The sequence below is a fragment of the Geospiza fortis genome, unplaced genomic scaffold (assembly GCF_000277835.1).
Source record: "Geospiza fortis unplaced genomic scaffold, GeoFor_1.0 scaffold719, whole genome shotgun sequence".
Taxonomy (NCBI): domain Eukaryota; kingdom Metazoa; phylum Chordata; class Aves; order Passeriformes; family Thraupidae; genus Geospiza; species Geospiza fortis.
In genome coordinates, this window is record NW_005054451.1 from 336493 (window position 1) to 360846 (window position 24354).

At 40.1% G+C, this 24354-nt stretch overlaps 1 protein-coding gene across 1 annotated transcript; it reads right to left on the reverse strand.

Moving 5' to 3' along the window:
• Nucleotides 1-3090: 3090 nt before the first annotated feature.
• Nucleotides 3091-21387, reverse strand: SEC23IP (SEC23 interacting protein). The gene is made up of 19 exons (XM_005427735.1): nucleotides 21372-21387; nucleotides 20409-20932; nucleotides 18809-19004; nucleotides 17895-18088; nucleotides 17501-17590; nucleotides 16214-16334; nucleotides 15805-15894; nucleotides 15019-15160; nucleotides 13539-13747; nucleotides 12857-12975; nucleotides 12118-12288; nucleotides 11662-11757; nucleotides 11277-11483; nucleotides 10967-11122; nucleotides 10308-10410; nucleotides 9129-9314; nucleotides 8521-8683; nucleotides 6450-6550; nucleotides 3091-4259 (listed from the first exon to the last, which is right to left on the reverse strand). The coding sequence occupies exons 1-18, from the start codon at nucleotides 21385-21387 to the stop codon at nucleotides 6469-6471; spliced, it is 2865 nt and encodes a 954-aa protein (XP_005427792.1). The 3' UTR covers nucleotides 3091-4259; nucleotides 6450-6468.
• Between the last annotated feature and the right edge of the window lie 2967 nt (nucleotides 21388-24354).

The window sequence follows — 24354 nt, forward strand, 5'->3', positions numbered from 1 at the left end:
GGTTGTGCTGTCACACAGGTCAGGGGGACCTCAGCTTGTGATGGTGTTCGCAGGACGAGGAAAGAGATAAGAATCTGACTCCATGCTTCAGAAGGCTGATTTATTATTTTATGACATGTATTATATAAAAACTATACTAAAAGAGTAGAAGAAAGGATTTTATCAGAAGGGTTGGTAGGAAAGGACTGGAATGATAATAAAATCTTGTGACTGACCAGGCAGTCCAAGACAGCTGGACTGTGATTGGCCATTAATTAGAAACACCCACATGAGACCAATCACAGATGCAGCTGTTGCATTCCACAGCAGCAGATAATCATTGTTTACATTTCTTTTCTGAGGCCTCTCAGCTTCTCAGGATTAAAAAATCCTAAGGAAAGGATTTTTCATAAAATATGTCTGTGCCACTGAGCAGGCTGGAGAAATGGGGGCTGTCCAGCAGGAAAGCAGCTCTGCAGGGCCAGCCCTGGCTCCTGGTGACTGTGGCCAACATCATTCCTGCTATTCTTCCCCCTGTTTATACGGGAACACAGGGTTCCCATATTGCCAAGTTTTCTGGTCACAGCCCAAGGATGCCCCCAGGACCCTGTGTGGATGCAGCAGTCCCAGCTCGCTGCTGCAATGGCCATTTTCCCCTCAGCCTCCCTCCTGGCAGAGCCCCAGGAGCTGCGTGGTACCCAGAGCCCATCTCCTGCTTCCCTTCACCCCATTCCTGCCCCCAAGGGAAATGGGAACTCTTTAGAGGACATCCCTGCTAAATCTGCACCTGAAGCAAATAACCCCCCTCAGTGGCTCTGTGCAGATGCCCTGCAGGCTGCCTGTAATCATATTTATGTTGGAGTGCTTCCATCAGCCTTTGGGATGTTAACTCTGATTTACAGTTTTGAAAATCAAGTCTAGAGCCAAGCTCAGAGTTCAAGAGTTGCTGTTAGAACAGTGTGAAAAAAGCCCCAGACTGCTCCTATTAAATCTAAGTAGCTGCCAATGATTCCACCATTTGGATTAAGCACAGGTTTGCCAAGAGCACTGAAATGGGAACAGGCATGTGAAATAATATTTCCCATTATTAAACAGAAATTAATGGGATTTTTTATTTCAGCTCTGGAGAATACACCCTAATTCAAAGGGATGATTAAAAATAATAGTCCATTAATGCAGCTCTGCCCCAGTCCCTGCTCCTATTTGGACATCCAGTCTCCACCAGCAGCACCCTGGCACTGATCATTTTGTAGGAAATATGAAATGCTAGATTTTATTATTCATCATATCTTTAAAAAAATTAATAATCACATGCAGGGAGGAATCAGGGAGAATATTATCATGGAAATAGCATTTTAGACAGAGTTTGTAAAACATTTTTCATATTGCAGAGACAAAGTTATAAATATTAATTTACCATTCAAAGGACCAGGACAACTCCAGCACAGTTACTGGAAATTTTCTGTGCCATGCAAGGCATCTCCCAGCACAAGGAGGAATTATTTGACTGTGCTACTTTGTGAAGTGCTGTGAGAGGAGGTGTTCCCAAGGGACAGGAACATTCCTACTGGCACAAGCAGGGAGTCCTGGAACACACGGAGGGAAGCAGTGGATAAGAAGTTTTCCAAAAGAAAAAGTTGTCAATAAAAAATTCACTCTGTCCAAATGAGAATTTTTGGGGAAGGTACTGGATTTCTCACAGAGGCTCTGATTTTTTTGCTTGGAATTAATTCATAAAAATTTCCACCTCCTTTCTCTGCCCTGATCCATAGATATTTTGATTTTTTTAAAAAATCTTTTAGACAATCCTTTTTTTTTTAATGCTTACTTCAGCACAGATAAAAATACAGCAGGGAAAGCTTTAAATTTTTGTATGTGGATTGACTAATTAAAGTGTAATTAGCCTTACCTGTTTAATTATGCATTATAATACACACAAAAATAAATCAAAATTTACTGGATATACTGGAAGCTGTGCTGTGTATGGTGTGTGTTGCAGCACACAAGGAGGATTTCTGCTGAGGAAGCAAAGCATTCATTTGTAGCAGATCTAAAATCACTATAAACTCTATTTATTTTATTTTTCTTTGTTTTATATAACCATAGCTTACACTCATTTTTATTTCCTTTATGTCCAAACTTCCATTTGCTTTTAAGATGTAAGAATGGCTCATTACTAAAGTTGCAGCCCATTTTTTGTTTCTACAACTAGAACTAATTTTTATGCCATATTCCCCAACCAATTTCCGTACTCCAGATGCTCCTCATTCCTGCAGCATCCTCCTGTTCCCCCTTCCATTGCAAGGCAGCTCCTTGCCTGCCAGGGTCCCCCTGAAGCAATTCCTCTCACACATACCCATAAAATCTGAATGTTCCTTGGTGCTGCTGTCCCCTCCCAAGGGGATGTGTCACAGCCCAGCACCTGCTTAAAAATGCTATTCAAGCAAACTGATCAGATTGCTCATGTGGCACAGAGTTGATAAATATAAATGTACATAAGCCTCCACTCTGATATTTAACATGGAAATGAGGGCAGTGGTCATGGTGTTTGTGCTGTATATATATATATATATATATATATATGTATAAAAAATTTGTATTCTAACAAACAAGGGACATTGTAAAGCTTAAAAAATTCTGTCTGACAGGGTAATTCATAAAGATGCAAAGACATTTGTCTGTTTTGGATAAAAAGTTTCCTTTGGCAAACTTTCTCCCCAGAGCAAGAAGGATTTTGGAAAGCCCAAGACTCACTACAGGGTCACAGCCCACGGCAGGCAAGAGATGCCAAGGGAAGTGTTGGGTTTTGAGAAGCCAAACAGGAAAATCTCCTTGTTGTCCTCTATCAAATGTGAGAGTACAAGAGAAGACAGAGATGTTATTCTTGAAGATGCAGAGAATGGATAAAAGGCCACAGACACGAGCCCCAACCAGAAAATGTCAACTGTGTATCAGAAAAAAACTGCAATCCTAGCAGTCAAACATTACATCAAGGCCAGAGAGGCAAAGGATCTCCAGCCTTGAACAAGGCCCTAAGCAGGGAAGTTGGACTAAGCAACCCTCCAAACTATTTTTTGTGTTTAAATACAAAACCTTGTTGAAAAGACCCACTGGAAGTAAGGTAATTTTAATTACAGCCATCAATTTGTATACACAATAATGTGTATTTTACATATATCAAGGAAAAAAACCATACTGCATTTCAAAATTTGTTTACTGCAATAACAGAGGCAAATAGTCAGGAATAAGGTTAAGCCACTAATATTAAGGAAAGCCACAATGTGTATGTAAATTGAAGCTACAGAAGCTCAGTACTCAGAGACATTAATTCCAAGGGTTTCACAATACCTAACTCACCTCAACCTCATTACATGAAAATGGAGTCTGGATTGCAGGGCTGGATCTAGATTATTATCTAGCACCCATAAGCTTCAGGTTCCTATTTACAGTAACAGTTCTGAGATGTTAAACTGCAAGGTCAAGGTAAGTGTTTTACTTCTCATAACTGCAGCCTAGTTTCACTAAAATTGCCTTAATTAACTTAGAATAGTCTGTGATTCTATAATTACCAGATCAAAATGTCATTTTAAATCGTTCCTCATTTCAGGATATGTGAACACTGAACTAGCTGTAACAAACTTCTAATATTTTCAAAGTCAAAAGTTCATTTTTACTTTAAAAAAAGCCACAATAAAACTCTTAACAGAGGCTTAAAAAGGTCTTTATAAAATAATCTCCATCACACTTACAATAGTAAGAAAATTATTCTGGTTCCTAGTTTTTAGTAAATATGAACTGGTTTGTGTAATCTGTATTAAAGATGGTTATAACTTCAGTTCACATTTTATTTCTTAAAGGGGCATGAACAAATGTGTCAAGAACAGTAGATTATTGCTGCTTCTCATCAAGTCCTTTTTACTGAGGACATGCTGCCTTGGTAGGCAAAGCATGTCTGGCAGCCAGCTGAGACAGGAGAGCTGAAGGAGAGAAGGTATGATTTGCATGCCAAAAAAACCTTCTTCAATCACCTTATATTTGGCAAAGGTACAATTGAGCTGATTTAAGATCAAAACTGTGTCATTCCATCCATCTCCTGAATGACAGTCCTGATCATCTCATAACTTCAGTTTGCTTGAAGTGACACAAGAAGGTAGAATCCAAGTAAGTTCTGGAATGGCAGGAAAAAAACCTCTGATGTTTATCCTCTCATATGCAACTCTGAAAATACCAGATGTTCTTCAGAGGGGTTTTCACCAGGTCTGCTGGAGCAATGGGTATGGCTGTGCAGAGAGAACAGAACATGGACATATTGGAAATAGGAAATCCATCAGGTTTTCTATTCCTGCAGTAGTACTGATCAAATTAAATATGCCCCCTTTCAATTTCAAGAGGGCTCAAAAAGATCTAAAAATCCATATATGTTTTTAATCAAACTTTTCATACAGCAAGACTCTGAAATGTACTTTCTGTGGACACAAATTGGCAATTACAACTGCAAACAGAAAAAGCTCACAACAACTGCTAATAGGGTGTCATTCATTATACATTTTAACCAGCTGTTAGATTCTTTAGCTTTTAGTAATAAATTATCCTAGTGAGGATGGTGACAGTTTATATGTCCAAGGTTTAATCTGCTGGTGCACTTCTTTCCATGGTTTATATGAAACCTTACACTACTGTTTCACAAAGAGCAGCTTCTAGAAGAGCTAAATCAAGCCACTCACACAAAATAAAATGGATGTTGCTGTCAGAAGCACCACTGGTAATAATTACCTTCACACTGCCACCTTTCACATTTGAAGGTCTTAAAAGAACAGAAAAAAAGAGAAAAAACCCACATGACTGCTAACACTGAGGGAGAATTTTCCACTTCAGTAATTCCAGATTCCTTGTGATGTGATAATATTTAACTCAGCACATGTAAAGACATTTCTTGTCATGTGGAAAAGATTCCTGGTCTTGTGGTGTGCAGCCTTCCCAAGACACCACTTCAGTGCAATCTGCTCTCCTCCCATTTAAGCCTCTGGTATCTGAATCCCAGTCTCAAACACTGTCCAGTCAAGCCAGGGCTGGGGGACATTCTGAGCAATTCCTGATGGATTTACAGACTTCCCTGACTGTGCTTTGCTGTGTGACATCCTGCTAAACTGTTCCCCAACAGTGGAGTTCTCAAAAAACCACAATTATCCCAGTGTCTGCTGCAGCTGAGCAGCAAACTCCTCTGAGCTCTGCACTGATAAATCATCACAACCCATTCCCCCCTGCAATGAGGCTGAAAGGCATTCCCTCTGCAATGAGATTCCTATGATTTCAACCAGACCCATCATAAAGAAATAGCAGAGAAAAAATTCTGCAACTGTGACTGGAGACTGTGCATAAGCCATTGTGATGACTGATACAGCACTGTCAGAGCTGTGCAGCCAGCTGGTGCCTTTTTCCTTTTTCCTCTCCATGCTTTAAAGAAATGCATTTGATCAGCCTTGACATTTTATTTTAAAAAAAAAAGCTGCTATCAACTGACCACCAGAAGCATTCTGTTACAAAAGAGTACTAAAACTGTATGATAGCAATGAAAGATACCTAAAATATTCCTCTGAAATGTCAAGCATTTCTCTTCATGCTGGATATTTATGTACCTTGACATTATCAGCTCTTCTGAAAATGGAGAAATACATCAGAAACTATCTTGTATGATTCCAAAAAGGCAAGGTGCATATTATTTCTTCCCTGCCTCTCAAAAGAAAGTATTTTCTTTTCTGTAACAACCAGTGATGCAAACTGATACAATACAGATCCTTAGTTTGGAAACCTACATCTTAAAATAAAAATACCTGCAAGAATATTTCAGGTCTAAGATACTCAACTGTAACATGTATTTAATTTCCTTTCAAAGCAAATTTCCATGCTGTGTCATTTCACTTGTTCTACTGAAATTCTTAATCTATACAAAGACAATAAAATACTGACCTATATAAGGGTCTAATTAATTTATCAATAGCAATGTTTAACACCTGCTTAGGACACAAACAGCTTTTTGCTGACAAATGTGCACCATTGGTCAATCCAGTATTTACATTCACCAGTGAAACACTTTTGGGGTTCTTTAATCTACTGCACTGTAAATAAAGTTTCATCATATCCAATTTCACCAAATTTTCCTATTATTGAACATTCACTGAACAAGAGAACTGAGGGAGAAGCATAAGAAAGAGATCATACTTTGTTGTATTTGTAGTGGCAATTATTATCCAGTACCAAAAAGCACTAACATCAAATATCTTCTGGAAATGAAAGGAAGAAGAAAAAGACTTCCTCAGCATTCAAGTTTAGAAATTGTTTTTGCAATCAAAATGACATTTAATGGCTGTCTACTTCATAATTTAAACTTCAGAGGAGAATGGGAAAGTAAAGACATCTAAGCTGTAGCTGAATTTGATCTGAGCAGAGAAGTTACATTAGAGCAAACTTACAAATTCATGTTTTTATACATCAATGCTGTGGCTGCTCAGGATTGATATTCATGGTCCTGTATATCTCTTTGAGAAACAGCAGGGCAGTGTCTTCAGATCCCCTATGAGGAATGAAATAAATAAAACAAAAGGAAAAAAGGGAAGGAAAAAAAAAGGAAAAAGTTAGTTCAGTATGGTCCATCTTCTAATTCTCCTAAGTCATATTCCATCCTATTTCAGCTCTCCAAAGAGTTTGCACAACCTCTTGGCCCAGAATTTATTTTTCATGGACATGGCCTTACCTCTACCAGCTTCCTTCAAGCTATAATTCTACACAAGTTTTGAATTAGTTCTGCTATCAACCCCAGCCTATGCATTTACCTTTTTTCTAGTGCATTTCCTCCTCCTGTCCTCCCTAACTTCCTATGCTGCAACTCCAAACCCCCTCCTCTACCCACTTCTTTGATGTTACTTCCTCATCTTAATCTCCTCAAATAATGTTTCACTTTTTGTCCTGAATATATTCCACACTTCATTCTACTCATTTTGTCCCACTCCATTAATTAGCCCATTTCTAGCAGCAATATTCTAATTCTTCTCTAAATGGCAGGCCCTTAATTGTAAACAGACCATGTTAAACACCCCTGGTCTTCCTCTCTTGCTTACCACTAAAATGTTAGATAGCTCTCAAATAATTTGAAGATTAATATCATTCAAGTGCCATGTTTCCAAGTGGCTGTTTTCCCTCATCTTTTCAAAAATCAAAGTTTCAGGCTGTCTGAATCTAAAGTTAACATGAATAGAGTTAATTTTCTTCTTCATCTGTAAAATGCTATTTAAACACATATAAACAATACCAACATAAAAAATAAGAATGTTAAACAGGCAAATGTTAACAAAGCTCCAGAGCTGCAGGTGTTGTTACATGAGGGCAGCTTCCTATGCTTTTTAAAATAAATCATATAAGGAGCCAGAGAAGGAGATTTAGATGGTCAGAACTGTGATCCTCCAAACGTGAGGAACATGATTTGCAGAACACCAGTACAGAATTCAACATACAAGCTAAGGGAATACATGTATATTCCACAATTCAGCACAGATATTTCTTGATGGTCTCTGCATGAAATGAGCAGCAAACAAACAAGCAGAAGGCTCAACACAGAAGCTCCAATCTCTCCAACACTCAGAGCATTTCATTTAAAGCTTTTCCCACCATTCCTCAGGAAAAAATGCTCTCCTATTCGGGTCATTAATCACTGTGCTTATCTTCCTTACTCGAATGACAAAAACAGGCACAAGTACCAAGCTTTTAAAATCCTGGCAGTGATCGGCTGCCACCCTGTGGAAGGAGCTCCGGTCCCTTCAGCCCTGCCTGTGGAACGGCACTGCCACCACCGGGTCACGCTGACAGAGCCCAGTGCTCACAGCAGCCCGGGAACCCCTCCTCTGGCGGGTGCTGAGCTTCAGCATCCAAGTGATGATGGCTCTAATGAGACCCTTCAGGTAATGCCTTCAGAGCTGTGTTTTAACCTCTGGAAAAAATGCCTGATGCTAAAATGACCTACTGAAAATCAAAACCTTCAGAAAGAACGTAGAGCACTCTTTGTCCAGCACCTGCTGAACTCAAAATGAGAGACCAGTCACTCCTCCCTCACCAACATCACTTTGCACAGCTCACAGCTGGCACCTAAGGTTGGCTATTACATACCAAGGTGTGTTGTTAAATATAGTTCACACATCCTTTGCCAGAAGAAGCAATAAAGTTTTATCACTTATTGTAGTCTAATAAAAATCCTTCATGAACAGTTTTATTTGAAAAGCTACAGTTGTGAAAATGCTTCCAGAGTTCTCCTTGTTTTGAAAATGACAGTAGCTAAAAATGTGTGTTTGGAGTGCCAAAGGTCAAGAGAAGAGTGTGCAATGTCTTTACTGCAAACAGATTTGTTCACTGAGTGCTAACACAGAATTTTACTTTGAAACAGAATTATCAAATAGTGACATCCAAGCACAACACCCTGAGCCTGACACTCCTGGACAATCACATATATGTGTCCCTTAAGCAGAATTTCTGGAATCAGATATCTCCCCTTACCAGTAGCACAGGTGACTCTGCAAAGCAAACAGGTACTCATTGAAGCTTTCTATTGGTTTCTCTTGTAGAACATAATCAATGCGACGCCCTCCATTCAGCATCCCAACCTTCACTGAAACATCTTCATCTTTTGGAGGGTCTGCACTTTCAGTGATCTTCTCAGCTAAAATCAAAGAGTTTCACATTTAAACCATTTTCAAGCACAGCCTGCTTGACTATAATTAAGAAATATTACCCAATTTTTCTGCTGTAATTGCCAAGTGTTTGTGATAAGACAATAATAACCTGAGGTGCCCAGCATGGTTCAGAAAGGTTACTGAACTATAGGCTTACTTCTTTCCTAACAGTTTAAACAGTTTTCTAAAGAAGTAACTGCTGAGTGATCTCTCCCTGAACTCACTCCACCCCACAAAGCTTTCATTGTAATTTCTCTCCCACACCCAGCCGAGGAGGAGAGTGACAGAGCAGCTTTGGTGGGAACCTGGCATTTAGCAGAGATCTCCTTAACAGGGTGAGGAAAATCAATAGCAAACAGTCACTGGGATACTCAAGTGTCAACTGATTTAAGACAAGTAAGATACAGAAAAACCAATAATGTGTCCATGTACCTTCCACCACTTGCTTTTCTTCCTCCTCTTTAATTTGGTTGGCTACTTTCTCCAGCTCTGCTTGCAGCTGGGTAGAAGATGTATGAGCACGTGCAAACTCATTAAGGGTCTGCCATGCACTCTTCAGAGAGCTGATAAAGCCCTGCTTCAGATCAGATCCCATACGAGACAGAGAGTCTTTCAGCTCTGAGAAAGAAAAAAAACACACCAAAAATTTAATTCAGAAGGATTTAAATTGACCAACTAAAAGCAGAATGATAAAGTTCTGTTCAATAAACATCCCAATTACCAGGGGAAACAAGCCTGCTATGTCATAAATGCATGTTTCTTGCTTCTCCATTCCATTTTCAAAGATTAGATGAAATGCAATTAATACACATAAAAATTAATGCATGTTTCTTGGTTCTCTATTGCATTTTAAAAGATTAGGTGACATGCAATTAATACACAATTGACTTCTTACTGAATGGATCAATGAATCCACCTAGATCAAAGTCAAAACAATAAGGAGCAACAGACCATATTTTGCTCCTTTACTATACACACTTTTGGAGAGTTGTAACCTGAAACAAGTATCTTGTGTAGTCTAGCAAAGCAGACTCACTCTAATGGTCAATTCCAAAGGACAGATGCTGCACAATCTCTCCAAGTGCCTGAACAGAGGCTTTCAGGAGGGCTCTGTGAACTTGCACAACAGCAAAACTGACTTTCCTTGTTAGATGTGCAAAATTTAAGTGGAGCACCTTGGTCTGATGTGCACCCATGAGCAACAAAGTCAGTCCCTGCCCTCCAATGGCCACAGAACCTCCTTTTCCCTCAGGGTTCCCAACACTGAACAGACTCTGGTTGAACACATCATAGTGGTCATTAGGGACATCAAGAAATTTAGCTTCTGTTTCACAGCTTCTTAGAAATGAAGGTGATCAAGCAATGTACAGCAATGTTTTCATAGAACTTTGGTAATGAGAAGGTTAAATCTGGAGGAAATGTGATTATTACTTTTGAATGGAATTGTGAATGCCCAGCTTATGGGGCTAGGTGGAATCACCTCTGATGTTTGGAAAAATATGGAGTCAGATATCCAGGGATATTAATTAGTCTCTTAAAATCTTAAAATATTCTGATGCATCAAATGAGAAATAATGAATAGGATCCATATGAAGTAAGTTTTCTTTTTACCCAGATGAAGTCTTTTTCTGCCTTTATGATGTGGAATGAGAACTGGTTTTAAATCCAGGTCTTCAATGATCATTGGTTCTAACCTGTAAGCTACTGGATCAAGCTGTTAAGAGACAACACATTGACATTTAGTTATCTTTAAAATGATTCTAATTATCACATCACTGAAAAAAAAGTCCCTATTTATAGACAACCATTTTTCAATTCTGCACTATTTGAATTTACAGAAATTCAGTTCATGACATTAGGCAGGTTCATTAACTACTTTGGTCTTGTTCTCCCCACAGAAGGAGATTCTAATGGGGAAACACAACAGCAAGATTTCTTTGCACTCAATCTCTATCAACATTAAACTGTTAAACAAAATGAGACAGAGGAGAACAAACACTGCATGCAAAACCACAAATATTCCATAGAAATCTACAAGAGTGGCCTCAAATTAATTTTAAAAATCCTAACAAAACCTCCCCCCAAAAAAAACTTCCTTAATTCTGAAAAGAAACATGGCAAATATTATGAAAACAACCTATACCTGGAAGTGTTTTAGGAAATGTACATAGGGAACAAGAGGTGTAATGCTTAGAAGGTAGAACCTAGTATTCTGCCTTTTTTGTCATCTACATCGACTAAAATCAAATGTCAAAAGCACTGCTACTCACTGGGTGATAGATATTGAAGAACCCCTTGCAGGTAGGGAGTCTGTAGTTTTCATCAATCTTCTCCACACCCCTCACAGTAAGGAACACACCAATAGGGGAACCAAGAGCAAAGAAAATATCTGGTTCAAAGTCCAGTGCACTGTAAACCACAGAAACCTACCAGAGAGAAATCAGACACATCATCTCTCAGAACTGTCAGCTTCAAAGGAACTAGCAAAAGGTCATCAACATTAAAAAAAACTATAGTGAAAAGAGAGGATTGATCAAATCCTTTAAACAGTTCAAATCATTCAGATCTACACAGTCTCACCTGGCCAGTTCCAATTTCAAAATACTCATAGTCAATGTTCACAGAAGACACAGATGCACCAACTGGGAGCTTCCTCTTTGAGTGCATCTGCCCAGACTCTGAAGGTGAGACAGGAGAAACTGCCTCTTTTGATTTCTGGGTGTCTTCTTGAGTCTGGAGTGTGGCAGTCAGCAATGCTTTCTTTTCTGCTACTGCTTTCTTCTGTTCCTTTTGAGAAAAGTTTTAAAGTTAGGGAGAAAAAAGGTTAATTTCACAGCTGTCAAAATTCCTTTAATATATTCAGGATGTTAACAAGAGTGTTCAAGAATAGAGGCTTGTCCACAGCAAAGAAGTCAGTTACATTTGCTTAACAACTTTTAATTTCCATCCTGAAATATGTATTTACCTGCTTGGCTGCTCTGTCTTTTACAAAATTAGCTATTTTCTTTCTTGGTCCAAGAGGTATCCCCATCTCCTTCAGGTCATCAACTGTACACATGAGCTAAAGAAACAAACACCAAACACACGCATAAAAATTTATTTTTCTAGTAGAAAAAGTACTTATAACTTTTCTAGTAAAATGAATAATTATGAATTTGTTAAGTCAATTTATAAAGCTACAGAAAATAGAAAATAATTAAAAAGACATGACACAAAGTGCCTAACACAACTGGGTGTATGCATCACATCAAGGAAAAACAACAGCTGCAGAACACCAAGTCTTCAAGTCATGCATTGATTATCTTATCTTTGCAACTGCTCTCATAGCCACTGAGATCAAAAACAAAACACCAAGAAGAAGCCCAAATATAAACCTCCATTCCCTGGGCAGCCCCTACAGGTCCAGTGAAGATTTCAGTACCAGAGACTCCATGTCGATGCGCTCCTTTTCGAAGGTGCTCACGTACTCTGACAAACTGAGCATTTCCAGAGTCTTCTGCAGAGTGGGAACATCTTCCTCTGCTTCAGCCTCACAAAGGTCATCAGCAGAAGTAGCAATGGAGGAGCCCAAGGAACTGGTATCTTCAGTCATCTCAACAAAATAGCACACAGAGTCACACCCTCTAACAGTGGAAAACCAGTAAGCAGCAAGCAAAACCAAGTTTAACTATTTTCTCTTAAAAGCATTATCAAGCAAGCTCTGTAAATATATATCCATTTTTAGTGAAGCAGGACATAGATTTTTCACTAAAATAGAACTGCAAAATAAATATTTAAAAATTACTGTGAGAGACAAAAAACTCCAAAATGCTTCCTTTTATTCCTCAAACAACTGGTCACCATTTCTAATCTAAAAATAAATTCTCTCCCTTTTATACATCTCCCCCATCACTTAGATACTGTTAGACCAAGTTACATATTCACAAGGGTCAAAGCTGATGTTCACCACCAAATCTCATTACTGGCCTACTTGAAACTTAAGAGAGAGCTAATTAATTTGTCCTGAGAAATGACAATATTTACAAAATGGCATCTTTCCATTAACATGTTTAAATGTACTATCAAAACCCACAGACTTGGTCAGCTAATGAATTCTGAAAAAAAAAAAATGATTGAAAATATCAGATCTATATGCCTGGAAAGACCAGCATGCAAATTACCTGTTTATCATGAACAGCCATGTCCTTCACATTCCCATTAACACCAGAGAATGTTCCAGAATTTACTGATGAAGCCAAGTCCTTCTGGTTAGACAATATGTCAAACAGAATTAAGGAACCTGCAAACAGGAATTAGAGTTGATTTGGGGAAAATATCAGGTTTTCCTGTCTTTAAATATTGAGTAAGATTTATATGCAATAGTAATGTCACGGTATAGTTTGATCAAGAGATGGCTGAATGAAAATACTCATATGTTAACTTGAACATAAAAAGCTAAAAGCAGCCCTTTTTTCCTTAAACACCTGAGACTGCTTGGTGAACTGGAGGAAAAGTTCCAGTCCAAACCAGTATGTCAATATTCTGCTCTAACACTTATTCTATATTCCAAGAAATGATTGTACTTTTACTAAGTGGGGGTTCTGAGACACGGACATCACCCACCTAACAAGACACCAGATAACCTGTAAACGTTTAAACACAGATTAGACACTAAGTTTTCATGAAGATACTAACTTTCTCTCAAAGCCTGATAAACTCAGCTGTTGAGAGGAGTTTGTCAGCTGTTCTCTGAAAGACAGCCATGCCCTAACAGCTAATTTGGGTTTTATGCATAACAAAGGGGTCATTTTCCTTTTAAGAGCAACTGATTTGGGATAAAAGCAGCACTCCTGAGACAATCACCTAAGCTGTGCCCAGCCACAGAGACTCCCCCTTTGAAGTCGGGGTTGCGGCTCATGAAGAGCGCGTACAGGCGGTTCATTTCCATGCCCACTTTATCCACGATGGTCTGGCAGTAGGTGGGGCTGTTGTAGAACAGGATGTCGAGCAGCGTTTCGTTGGTGAAGTGCCTCAGGCGACCAATGCTCGGCAAAGTGATTTTCTTTATGTTCCTGGTAACACAAAATCGTTAAAAGCATGAAAGGCTTTTAAGAAACGCTCGTGAGAAATTTGTTAGCTTTTGAAATTAATGCAATGTAAATGCTACAGAAAGGGTCTCTAAAGAGATTTTAAAAACCCATACAGCCTTCTGGCCTCGTTGTATATTCACACATTAATGCTACCTGATGATTGTAATATTTCAGAAAGCTACAGCTCTTTTTTTTTTCTCTCCAGGCTGAAGGAATGCCTGAAATGCTCTTCTCTATTCCAACACTACTCTCATAAAGTACCAGGGAAGCTTGGTGAGCAGATTGAAGTGGAAGAGAAAAAGGAACTTGCATATAAAATTAGACTCAGAGAATGGTAACGCTCTCTTTTTCAAGAAGAAGCTTGGCATCACCATCTGCCTGTCTGGAGTCAAGACAGCTGCACTGGAATCGCTATAGACTTGAGACTGCCTGGTTTGATTAACAGAATAAGGATCCCCTCCTCATGCGGTGCTCAAATGCAAATAAAACAGCAAGGCTGGAGGAAAGCAGTGTGATTTGACTGAGCTACAGCAGTCTGGAGAACATCAGCATCACTTTTTAAGTGCCACAGGTTGCCACCCTCACAATTTTTACTTCCCCAGCTTTGAGCAAGGGAAACAGCTTGAAATGTGAAGTCACAGCAAAGGGGTAGGCACAGAGAAGGGAATTTAAAACAGATTTTTAAATGCTGCAACATTCTTACCCAAATATAGATACTTTGCTTCAAAGAAAGAATCTCTTAGCTCAAGTGCCTAATCATAATTCAGGCACGTCTCTGGGACTGGACAGAGGGCTCAATGCCTTCCTCAGAAATAACTGCTAGGGTGAAACTCAATCAGACTGCAGGAAAGTAAACAATAAAAAACTCTCTGCTCTAAATTGTGCACACCTCATGGACAAAACATCTCCACACTCACCACCTCATTCATCCTTGTGATCACAATCTCTACACACGCACTCATCAAGTACCATGCACTGGCCACTCTCATGCAAATCCAGTACTGAAAAGTTGTGTGCATGAAAATAAACAAGAGAGATATTCCTCACACCCTTCCAGCTCTCCAAATACTCCTCATCAAAATGTTAATTTAAAAAAATCTGCAATTCTCTGATCTAGTCATACATTTACTCATGTAGCCTGCAGAGCATATGAACTGGTCTTTTTCCCCACTTTCCATAAACCCCACTTTCCATAACCCATTAAACAGCAGCTTTTAAGATGTTTTCAACATTAAACAACACCCTCACCTCACCTGTCTACACCTGCTGCATCTCCATGCAGAGAACTGTGCCAGTGAACTGGAAGGAATTCCACCCTGCTCACTTTGCCTTCCTCCAAATACTTCTTAAAGTGAGTCTGCAACAACTTCAGAGAAACAGTCCTAAAATCATCAACTGTGAAGAAAAAAAATAATGAAAATCTGATAGCTGCAGAACTCAAGTAACCCACAAATAGTCCCTCCTTCCCCTTGATTTCACAGATAGTCAGAATACAAATGATGGAAATTGAAAACTGGAAACATCTTTTCAAGTATTACCATTCTAACAATAAGCAAGTACTCATTTTTGTTAGAGTGGATTTTTAGCAAGCTTCTATTTATCTCACAATGACTACCTGTTCACTCCATAACCAGACAGGGCTTTCTTAATTTATTCAGTTGTACCAGAGTATTAAAAAAATTTAAAAAGCCAATACAAAACCACACCACACACACAAGCCACACAAAGTAAACACATCCACTCACACCACAAAAAGAAAAAAAACAATCAACTAAAAAACCCCCCTCAGCACACATCCCAAAACCCAAATCACCATGCAAGTGTGATATTGAGAACTAGCAATAACAGCTAAAGCTTCAAGTTTGACAGAACACAGACTCTGCCTTTGGAAAATAATAATGAAAAAAATTGAACTTCTTAACATTAGAGACTTTTCTTTAAAAAAACCTTATAAAGATGTGCTTATCTGAATATGAGCTAGAGAGAGCCACATTTAAACAGCAAGAATACAACTGCTCATTATACCACCCCAAACTTACCACATTCAACAATGCTTCTAAACCTCAAGTCACATACAGGACCTATGCCATGAACCATAAATACCAGATGGTCGATTTGGGACATTTCTCCTGTAGAAAAAAAGAAGAGGAAAACATTCAGAGTACCAATATGTACTCCGTGTGAAGTTCAGGAGTCTAGCAAGTATAACACACACTTGTTTAATAAGCCTATTACATAACATGGTTCAGGACATAACAAAGCCCACAGGATTAAAACACCCCAAAACCAGATAACCTCAGCAAACAGCTGAGATGAAAGAATAAATTTAATCTTTAGACTCCAGGCATGAACAGCACACAGCCACTCCACCCACTATTGTCCAGCTTCTGCAGAGATCCAAACTGCTCCCAGTGCAGACCCAAGTGCACCAGGAATATCATCACCTACCATCAGGAATCTCATCATGGTCATCATCAATTCCACGTTTCACTACCCTTGGCCTTGCCTGCCCATCTTGAGAGGTGCCCCATTCATCTGGTGTGGTAGAAGGCTGGAACTGAACTATGACCTGCAACAAATACAGTGTCCAATTGCAACCACAGAAAAGCCTCATGACTCACACTGTTAGTCTGAAAGCACTGCATAGTTCAACATACTTTTTGATTGCTTTATCTTTCATTTGAAAATCAAATGTTTTCTTTCACAAAATCCTCATTAGTGTGAAAGGTAAACTGATGACTCAAAGTAACCTCTAGGTGAAGAAGCTGGGCCTGTTTAGTGATTCTGAACCCTTTTAACTCCCCAGCCAAGCATTATTCAAGCTCTTCCTTCCTAGTCTCCAGTATCCACTCTTTCTTAGCAGATTACTGCTAATGTGAGGAAATTGAATGCTACCTGATTTACAATAACTATCACAAGGAGAAAATGGGAAAAAATAAGTGCAGTGCTTTTCAGGGAAGTACAACAGCATCTGAAGTAGTCCAGAAACCCTAAAAAGTGAGTAATTCAGTAGTACAGCTTTTATAGGACTTACAGTCTGAACTTGTATTTATGACAACAAGTGATTTAAATGTTCTTTCTTTAGATTTTTACTGGACAGAATTCCCTAACCAGGATTATTAAACACTTCAAGTAGGAGCAACCATGATTCTTTCTGTCCCTTGGATAGTTCTGTGTATTAATTACTGCATTTGTGATAAGTGAACAGTTAACAGTACTGATCAATATGGTTGAAGTCCATGTTTTAATCACATGAGACTGTTCACAGAGTACTTAGAATAACTGTTAAAGCTTGTCTTGCTATTATTTTCTCATGGCCTGAAAATAAGAAGAAACCTTCTCAGGCCTTAAAGAAACTATTTACCTTATAACTAGATTAACGCTCTTCTCTACATGAAAGCTCTTTGTTTTAATTTCATTTGGTACAGACCGAGGTTAAACTAATTCAAATTGCTTACCATTTGCTGCCAGTTATGCTTAGCCAAAATATTTACTATGCAAACCCTTATTCTCTTTAGGTTTCAGAAAGCACTGTCTTTTAACCACATGACAGCACACTGAAGCAAGCACAAGTTCAGCGTTCTGTAAACTTGACCATCTTTAATGCACACACACCTAGAACAACCAACTGCTACGCTTCATGCAAGATTAAGAGCACATGCAATTTATGCTTCCATCCATTTGTTCACTCCCCCTTAATGAATCCTGCAAGACACAATTGCCAAAATCTATTACCTTGGGATTATGCATAACAATTGTCTCCCCATTTGGAAATTCAAGTCGCCGATGCCATTGATTTGTAGTTACAGCCCTTTTATATTCTGCCTAAAACAGAAAACAAGTTACACAAAGTCAGTGGGATTTTGTGGCCTCATGTAATGCTGCAGTTAAAATTTACATAACTTTATATAAAAATGTCACATGTAGAACTACACAAGCAGATTTTAGATCACAGCAGTGCAGGACTGATGCAGGAGCAATGTGATCTTCTAGACACTCCTTTTTTCAGGATTTACTTATGTTTCAGAAAGTGCACTCTGAAAATCGTCTTCATGAAACAGAAAGAACTGTTTCTAAGGAGATTAACACAATGAAATAATTAAAACAAGGTCTCTTGTGACTTACTAACCTCCAACTTGTCACTGAAGTCCTCAGTGTAAGGGATGAAGCGGCTGTCCTTGTCTCCCTTGTAGAACCACAGGCAGCGCCGCACTTCCGAGGGCTCCTCGTCCCAGTACACGGCTTTCCTCAGGCGCTCGTACAGGAACACATCGTAGCGCCCGCCGTCCGTGCTCAGCACCACGCTCTCGGGGTCAGGCTGGACTGGGACACACAGACACATGTGCTCACAAACAGACATTGCTCTGTGCTCAGCACCATGCTCTTGGGGTCAGGCTGGACTGGGATAGACAGACACATGTGCTCACACACTGACACTGCTCTGTCTGTGCTCAACACCACGCTCTGGGGTCAGGCTGGACTGGGACACACAGACACACCTGCTCACACACTGACACTGCTCTGTCTGTGCTCAACACCACGCTCTGGGGTCAGGCTGGACTGGGACACACAGACACACCTGCTCACTACACTGACATATCTGGTCTCTCAGCCCAGCCCCAACCACTCCTGTGATCAATATTAGGCCATTAGGACTGACAGTCACACCATGGCTTTGCAACACTGAGATGCTTCTAGAATGCTTCTATATGCTCACAACAAAATGCTTGGAAAAACTCCCAAATACAAACATTTATTCCAGAACTGACAGTTTAAAAAAAAGACAACCCAAGACCCTAATAACCAGGAGTTCTATATGAAAATCTGATATCTATTTGGGTATATATATATATATATATACATACACACCCCCAAATCATCTCAACACTGACAGCATCAAGCAGTGATGATGTCAGTGAAATAAATTAAGTGGCAAAAAACACCTCTTCAAAACATTACTTCTTACTGCCACACACATGAGTGGCATTACCCCAATATTTTCCTTTAGTCCTTCTGCTCAGCTCTGCATAAGACAGGACTTACCAGAATTATAGACCTCCTCTAGTTTTGCAGAATCCAGAATGCTGAATGGCATCCATATTTGCTTGTCCTCCACCTCCTTACAGTAGAACCAGTGGGGCTGAACTGGCTCATATTGGTTCTGCAGCAGCACAGGAGGGGCTGGGACCAGGGGCCCTGCAGGCCTGGCAGGCTGGAGCTGGGACTGGGACGGTGGGAACTGAAAAGAGATGGGCTCAGAACCTCAGTCTCACAGGGTTTTTACAGAACTCTTCTATATTTTGCTACAGAGAATACACTGAACCTTTTTTCCTAACATTTTCCTCCCCAAGAACATTACCTTCCATTCTAAAAATATTGTCCACTTTATCATGTGTTTGAGAACTTACACCTTCTCAAACTGAGAAAGAATGTGAATTTCATTACACAAACACTGTTAAAAACTGCCATGGTTTAGCATCATGATTATCTAAAATCAGTGAAATTTCAAATATTCTCTTAAATTTTCAAAACTTGAGGTGAACTTGTTTCTTACAACCACAAAATTTGACATGAAAATAAAACATATTTTTCTCATTGTTCATTTACATACAATTATGCTTTTGCATAAAGACTCCCCATTTTAGCAACTGGCCACTTCAGCTACAGCTCTCTTCCTGCAAAGTGACCAGAACAAGCACATTCCAAACTCAAATGTAGCATCAGTGGCACAAGAAAAGGAACTGATTTTCAAAGGGACTACGGCCTATATAAAGATGATTTCATACAAATTTCACAAAAATCCCAGTCAGTACAACTAAAAGCATCTGATGTCAGCAGTAGCAACTGCTTTGGTTGATGATATATTTAAAGGGAGGAAAAAGGGCACCAAAATATTGTACAATATATAAAATCCAATAGACAGAAGTTCTGAAATTATACAGTCTAAAACTTCAGACTGTCTAGGTTCTACTGCCTTTGCTATGTTTTGTCATTATATAACCTTCACATTCTTTATTAATGATAACAGAAATATAACAAAAGCTCAGGCAAAAATAAAAACAGTTTTTGCTATTTTCAAGGCAAATGTGCCAGGTTTTATTAACCCATTGGCATTACTTTAATAGTGCTTTTGTGCAGGTAGAAAATAATGAAGATTATTTCTTTATATCACACAAAATCCTCAACCGATTTGTTTCAAAGGATTTGCTGATAATTTTATGTGACTTAGTTTAAAAAAATTCTGGCTTCACCAAAAAAAACAGCTTAGAAAGAGATTTTAGCCCATATCTTTGAAGTGGCTGAATGACCTGATTTAAAGCTGAGGCACAAAAAAATGCAGCAACACAGCTGAAACTCAACAAACTCAGAAATCCACAGAAAAAAGCAACAGAACTTCACAACCTGATTTTGTTTCTGATGCCCAGAGGCTCACTGAGCTACAGCCTCAGGCTACACACACTTCAAAGATCAGGAAGACTTCCTGGAACACGAGTTCCAAGCTACTTCCAGTGAAAAGCTTTTGCTGTTATAAACAGTTCAAGACTTCTTCTTTGCAGAGAAGAAAAATCTCAAAAAGATAAAACACACAGCTGAAAGAGGAAAGTGACTTGTTCTGCTGTGGCAGCCAGGAGGAGTCACATACCTGTGTCAGTGGCCCCGGGGGTGTCTGGTACATCTGCACGGGTGGCACAGGGGACGCTGTGGCAGGGGGGTGGCTCTGCTGCAGCTGGGGTGGGGTGAGGTAGGGGTTGGCCCTGCTGCTCAGGGTGGTGTGCCTGTAGGGGTTGTAGCCCTGCTGCTGAGGGGTCCCCACGGGCAGGGCAGTGCTGGCAGGAGGGGGACAGCTCTGCTGAGGGGGCTGGTATGGGGCCATTCCCACCTGAGAAGTGGGTGGGGCACTGTAAGCCTGGGATTTGGGAATATGTGGTGAAAAGGCATTTTGCCCATCCTGGGAGCCAGACACGAGTGGAAGTGAAGTGGGAGGTCTGGGGAAGGCTGGTGCTCCGACAGGGGTTGAAACAGTTGTTAAGGGTGGCTGCCCAATATTCCCAAAGGGATCACTGCTGCTGGGAACTTGAGAGAAGTAGCTGAAAGTCTGTGGTGGGTTGGGGCTGGCTGATGTCTGACCCAAGAAGCTGTCCTCTTCCCCAACGTCTCCAGAATCATCTGCAAAAACAAAAGGATCACCAGAAATCTTGTGAGAGCTTCAAATCACTGCATGGGGTCACAATGTTCTGTAACACCATCAGCTATGGCCAAAACTGTTGGTCCCCATAAAGCTTACACATCCTTGATTCAGCACATCATAAAATGAAACAAAAGACACCAAGTGTTCAAGAACATTTAAAATGGACCATGAAAGTCACTCAGTGTACACAAAAAAAGCAACATATATTAAATAAGAAACCAAAATATAACTGGAGCCAGGACCTTCCCAGGGCAATGTGGCAGACACTAAAATCCCTTCTAATTTCACTCATCCCTCAAAAGCAAGAGCAACCTTGGTTCATATCCTTTCACCATGAAAACATCTACTAAGCATAGGACTTTATGCTCCTATTTTTAGGATAGAGCCTAAAAACATTCCTAAGTAGGACAAACTTACAGGTTAAACCATCCATTCTTGCCTGCTCCTTCAGCAGAGCCCTCTCAAGGTTTCTCATCTAACTTGCAAGCTGGCTACAACTCATGATCCCAAGCCACTTAATGAGCAGGACTTAGCCCAGTTCTCTGTAAAAATCCTACTCTAGACTTGCATAAAAGCTCCATCTCTGACGCAGAAAAATCGTTCTGCATAATTGCAGGAGAGGATTTAAAAAGATGCAAGGCCATGAATGCTCTTCCACATGGAGAAAATAAATAAAAGAAGTCCTGATCAACCACGGTTTTCTACTTTTTGGTGATCTAGGAACAAATGGGAACAAAGAGGTTTGTCATGATTCGAGGTCTCACAGCAAGCTCACGTCAGGCTGTGATGGCCTGAGCAGCACTGCCTCCTGAGGGAACAGGAGTCAGTGCCACCTGCAGAAACCAGCAGATATTTTCAGTGTTTCACCTGCCTGGCAATCACATGAGCCCAAGCTGTGGGGAGCATCTCTGCTGCTCAGTCCCCAGGCAGAGAGACCAAGAGTCTGCAGCTGTGAGCAGCCAACAACAAATGCCTTTATCCACAGCCAACACAACTGTAATAGGGAGCACCAAGGGAGTACAGGGGAATCCACTGAGAAGTCTCCCTAGGAAGCTGCTGTTCTAATTAATTAATCATAAAAGAGGCAGCTGCCAAGATTAAAAAGAACTATTTTAACCATCTTTCATTTAGTCTGTGCAGACAGTGTCAATTTGAGGCATCACCTGCCTCAAATTCCTCTTGCTTTCCCTTACAGCACTTGATCCCACTTTGAGGAACAGAACCAAAATCTCTCTGTGAAGAATGCTGAAATCACTTAGACCCAGTGACCACTCTAAAGTCAGGCCTGGGGATTATCTCCCAGCTGAAAGCAGTAGCCATTTATACTAAATAAAAGGTCTCAGCTTCTAAACAATAAAATCCACCCTCCTTTCACATTTCATAAACAGTGTGGGACAGAGTTTGCACACTGCAAACCACACTGTCGACTCTCAGCTTCCCCAAACAACTGGCAGCAGAGCAGGCCCTTCACCTCACCATGTCAGGCCACCATAAACATGCAGCAGTGTGCCCAAGAGCTCTCAGGGCCTTTAGCAAATGAATGTTCACAAAGCACCTACTATTCTCCAGTTTCAAATAGGTTTTGGAGATTCAGCCAAAGTGCAGCTTTCCTTGCAAAATGAGGGTGACAAAAGTTCTGCCTAAAAAATCCCTACAGGTATAAATGTACACATATGCAGTTTTCCAACACCAAACATTACTGTTTATCTTGACTTTTCCTAATTTTGCACTAATTATGTTGTACAAACAAGCACGTCATACAAATGTAAATAAATGAGTGTACAGCTTTGATATGTGTTCTCCCCATGCACAGAACAATCTTTCTTCACCTGTGACTGTGTCAAGCTCCTGTGCATCCCTCCCCACAGGAGGCAGAGCTTTGTCATTCACAGACTGTCACCAGAGAACCACCAGTGACATCAGTCCATGTCCTCACTGGGAATACTCCTCCCATCTTAGAGTAAATATATTGATTACATCATCCACACCTGAGCCAGAGAATGCATCTCACTGTCAAACTGCACAGCTCAAACCACTAACTAACCACTCTTGGAGACAGATAAACAAATGAATGACTGCACACAGCTCCCTAATGGTGGCTGTCAGGTGTCAAACAAATCCCTGCATTGATTCTTATTACATTTTACACAATTTAAAATTATGGTTACAAATGCAAAATATTCCACTCAGCAAGAAGATCCCAGCAACACCTGGCTGGAGAGATGATGAGTACACTTCACTGTGGAAACAGAACATTCAATAGGACATGGGCCTTACTTGGACTGACATACAATGGGGCACAACCTCTAACACTGACATTCACTCCAGCTGCAAAACCATGGATCCTCATCTGATCAAATTTTAAGTCACATGGAGAGAAAAAGATTCACCACATTAAGCAAATCCCATCAGATTTTGTCTCCAGCTTCAAAATGTTCTGGAAATTGCCAGGACAGCCATTTGTGTAAAGCTACTAACCAGATCAGCACTTAAAAATTGTTTTATTTTCTTAATGAAAAATTAATGTCTATTTGCATGAAAGAAAAACTATGAGGATTGCACAAAGGAATCAGTGAATGTATCAACTACCTAGATAGCTCAAGTAAATAGAAATAATATTTTAATGCTTTTATCCCTCCTATCCAAAAAATGTAGTTGATCTAAAAAACTATTCCAAAGCCATACTTGGCAAACATTTTATTAAATCTACAGAGAAGTACTGCACTGATTTCCAGCTATATTAATACTTATTTTAGCTAAGACACAACAGTACTGAAATGAAGTCTTGAAGACTCAGCATAAAACAGTTTGGGTTAAAAGGGACCTTCAAAGGTCATTAGTCCAATCCCAACATGCACAACACAGTAAAATTTGAAATATCTGGTTTCTAGATACATTTCTAATGCTTCGAGCTTTAATCTCTGACTGAACACATTCCCAAAAAAATTCGTTCCTTTATCTGAAACTGCCTGAACACCAGATTTTAAGTTACACGCGCATGTGTTGGGAACACCATTAAAGAAAAGGATATTAGAACCAGGATTAAATTAGCAAGGATATTTAAGGTGGCTGCTTAACGTGCTATTTTCAAACCGGGGAAAGAGCAGATAACATAAGAGAGGGGTTTAAAAACCACAAAAACATTCAGTACGCACTGAATGGAAGCACTGACGCGTCGCTGAGCTGCAAGCGGATGATCAGTGCCCGTCCTTAGACACAGCGCTAAACCCCCCCACACACACAGGCATTAAGCAGGGGGAAGTAGAAGAAATTAAGTGCCGGAAAGCGGAAAATGTAATCCCGAGCAGTGTCTCTCGTGAGGCACCACCAGGGACACCAGGCTCGGGCATCCCAGCGCCGGCTCCAGCCCACACGGACCAGCCCCCCCGGCCCGCAGCCC

Coding starts and splice junctions, on each gene's coding strand:
- SEC23IP (XM_005427735.1), bottom strand. Junction 19,005..20,408: donor CCCCGGGGCCACTGACACAG/GTATGTGACTCC, acceptor ATCTCTTTTCAG/TTCCCACCGTCCCAGTCCCA. Junction 16,335..17,500: donor TTGTTATGCATAATCCCAAG/GTAATAGATTTT, acceptor TATTTGTTGCAG/GTCATAGTTCAGTTCCAGCC.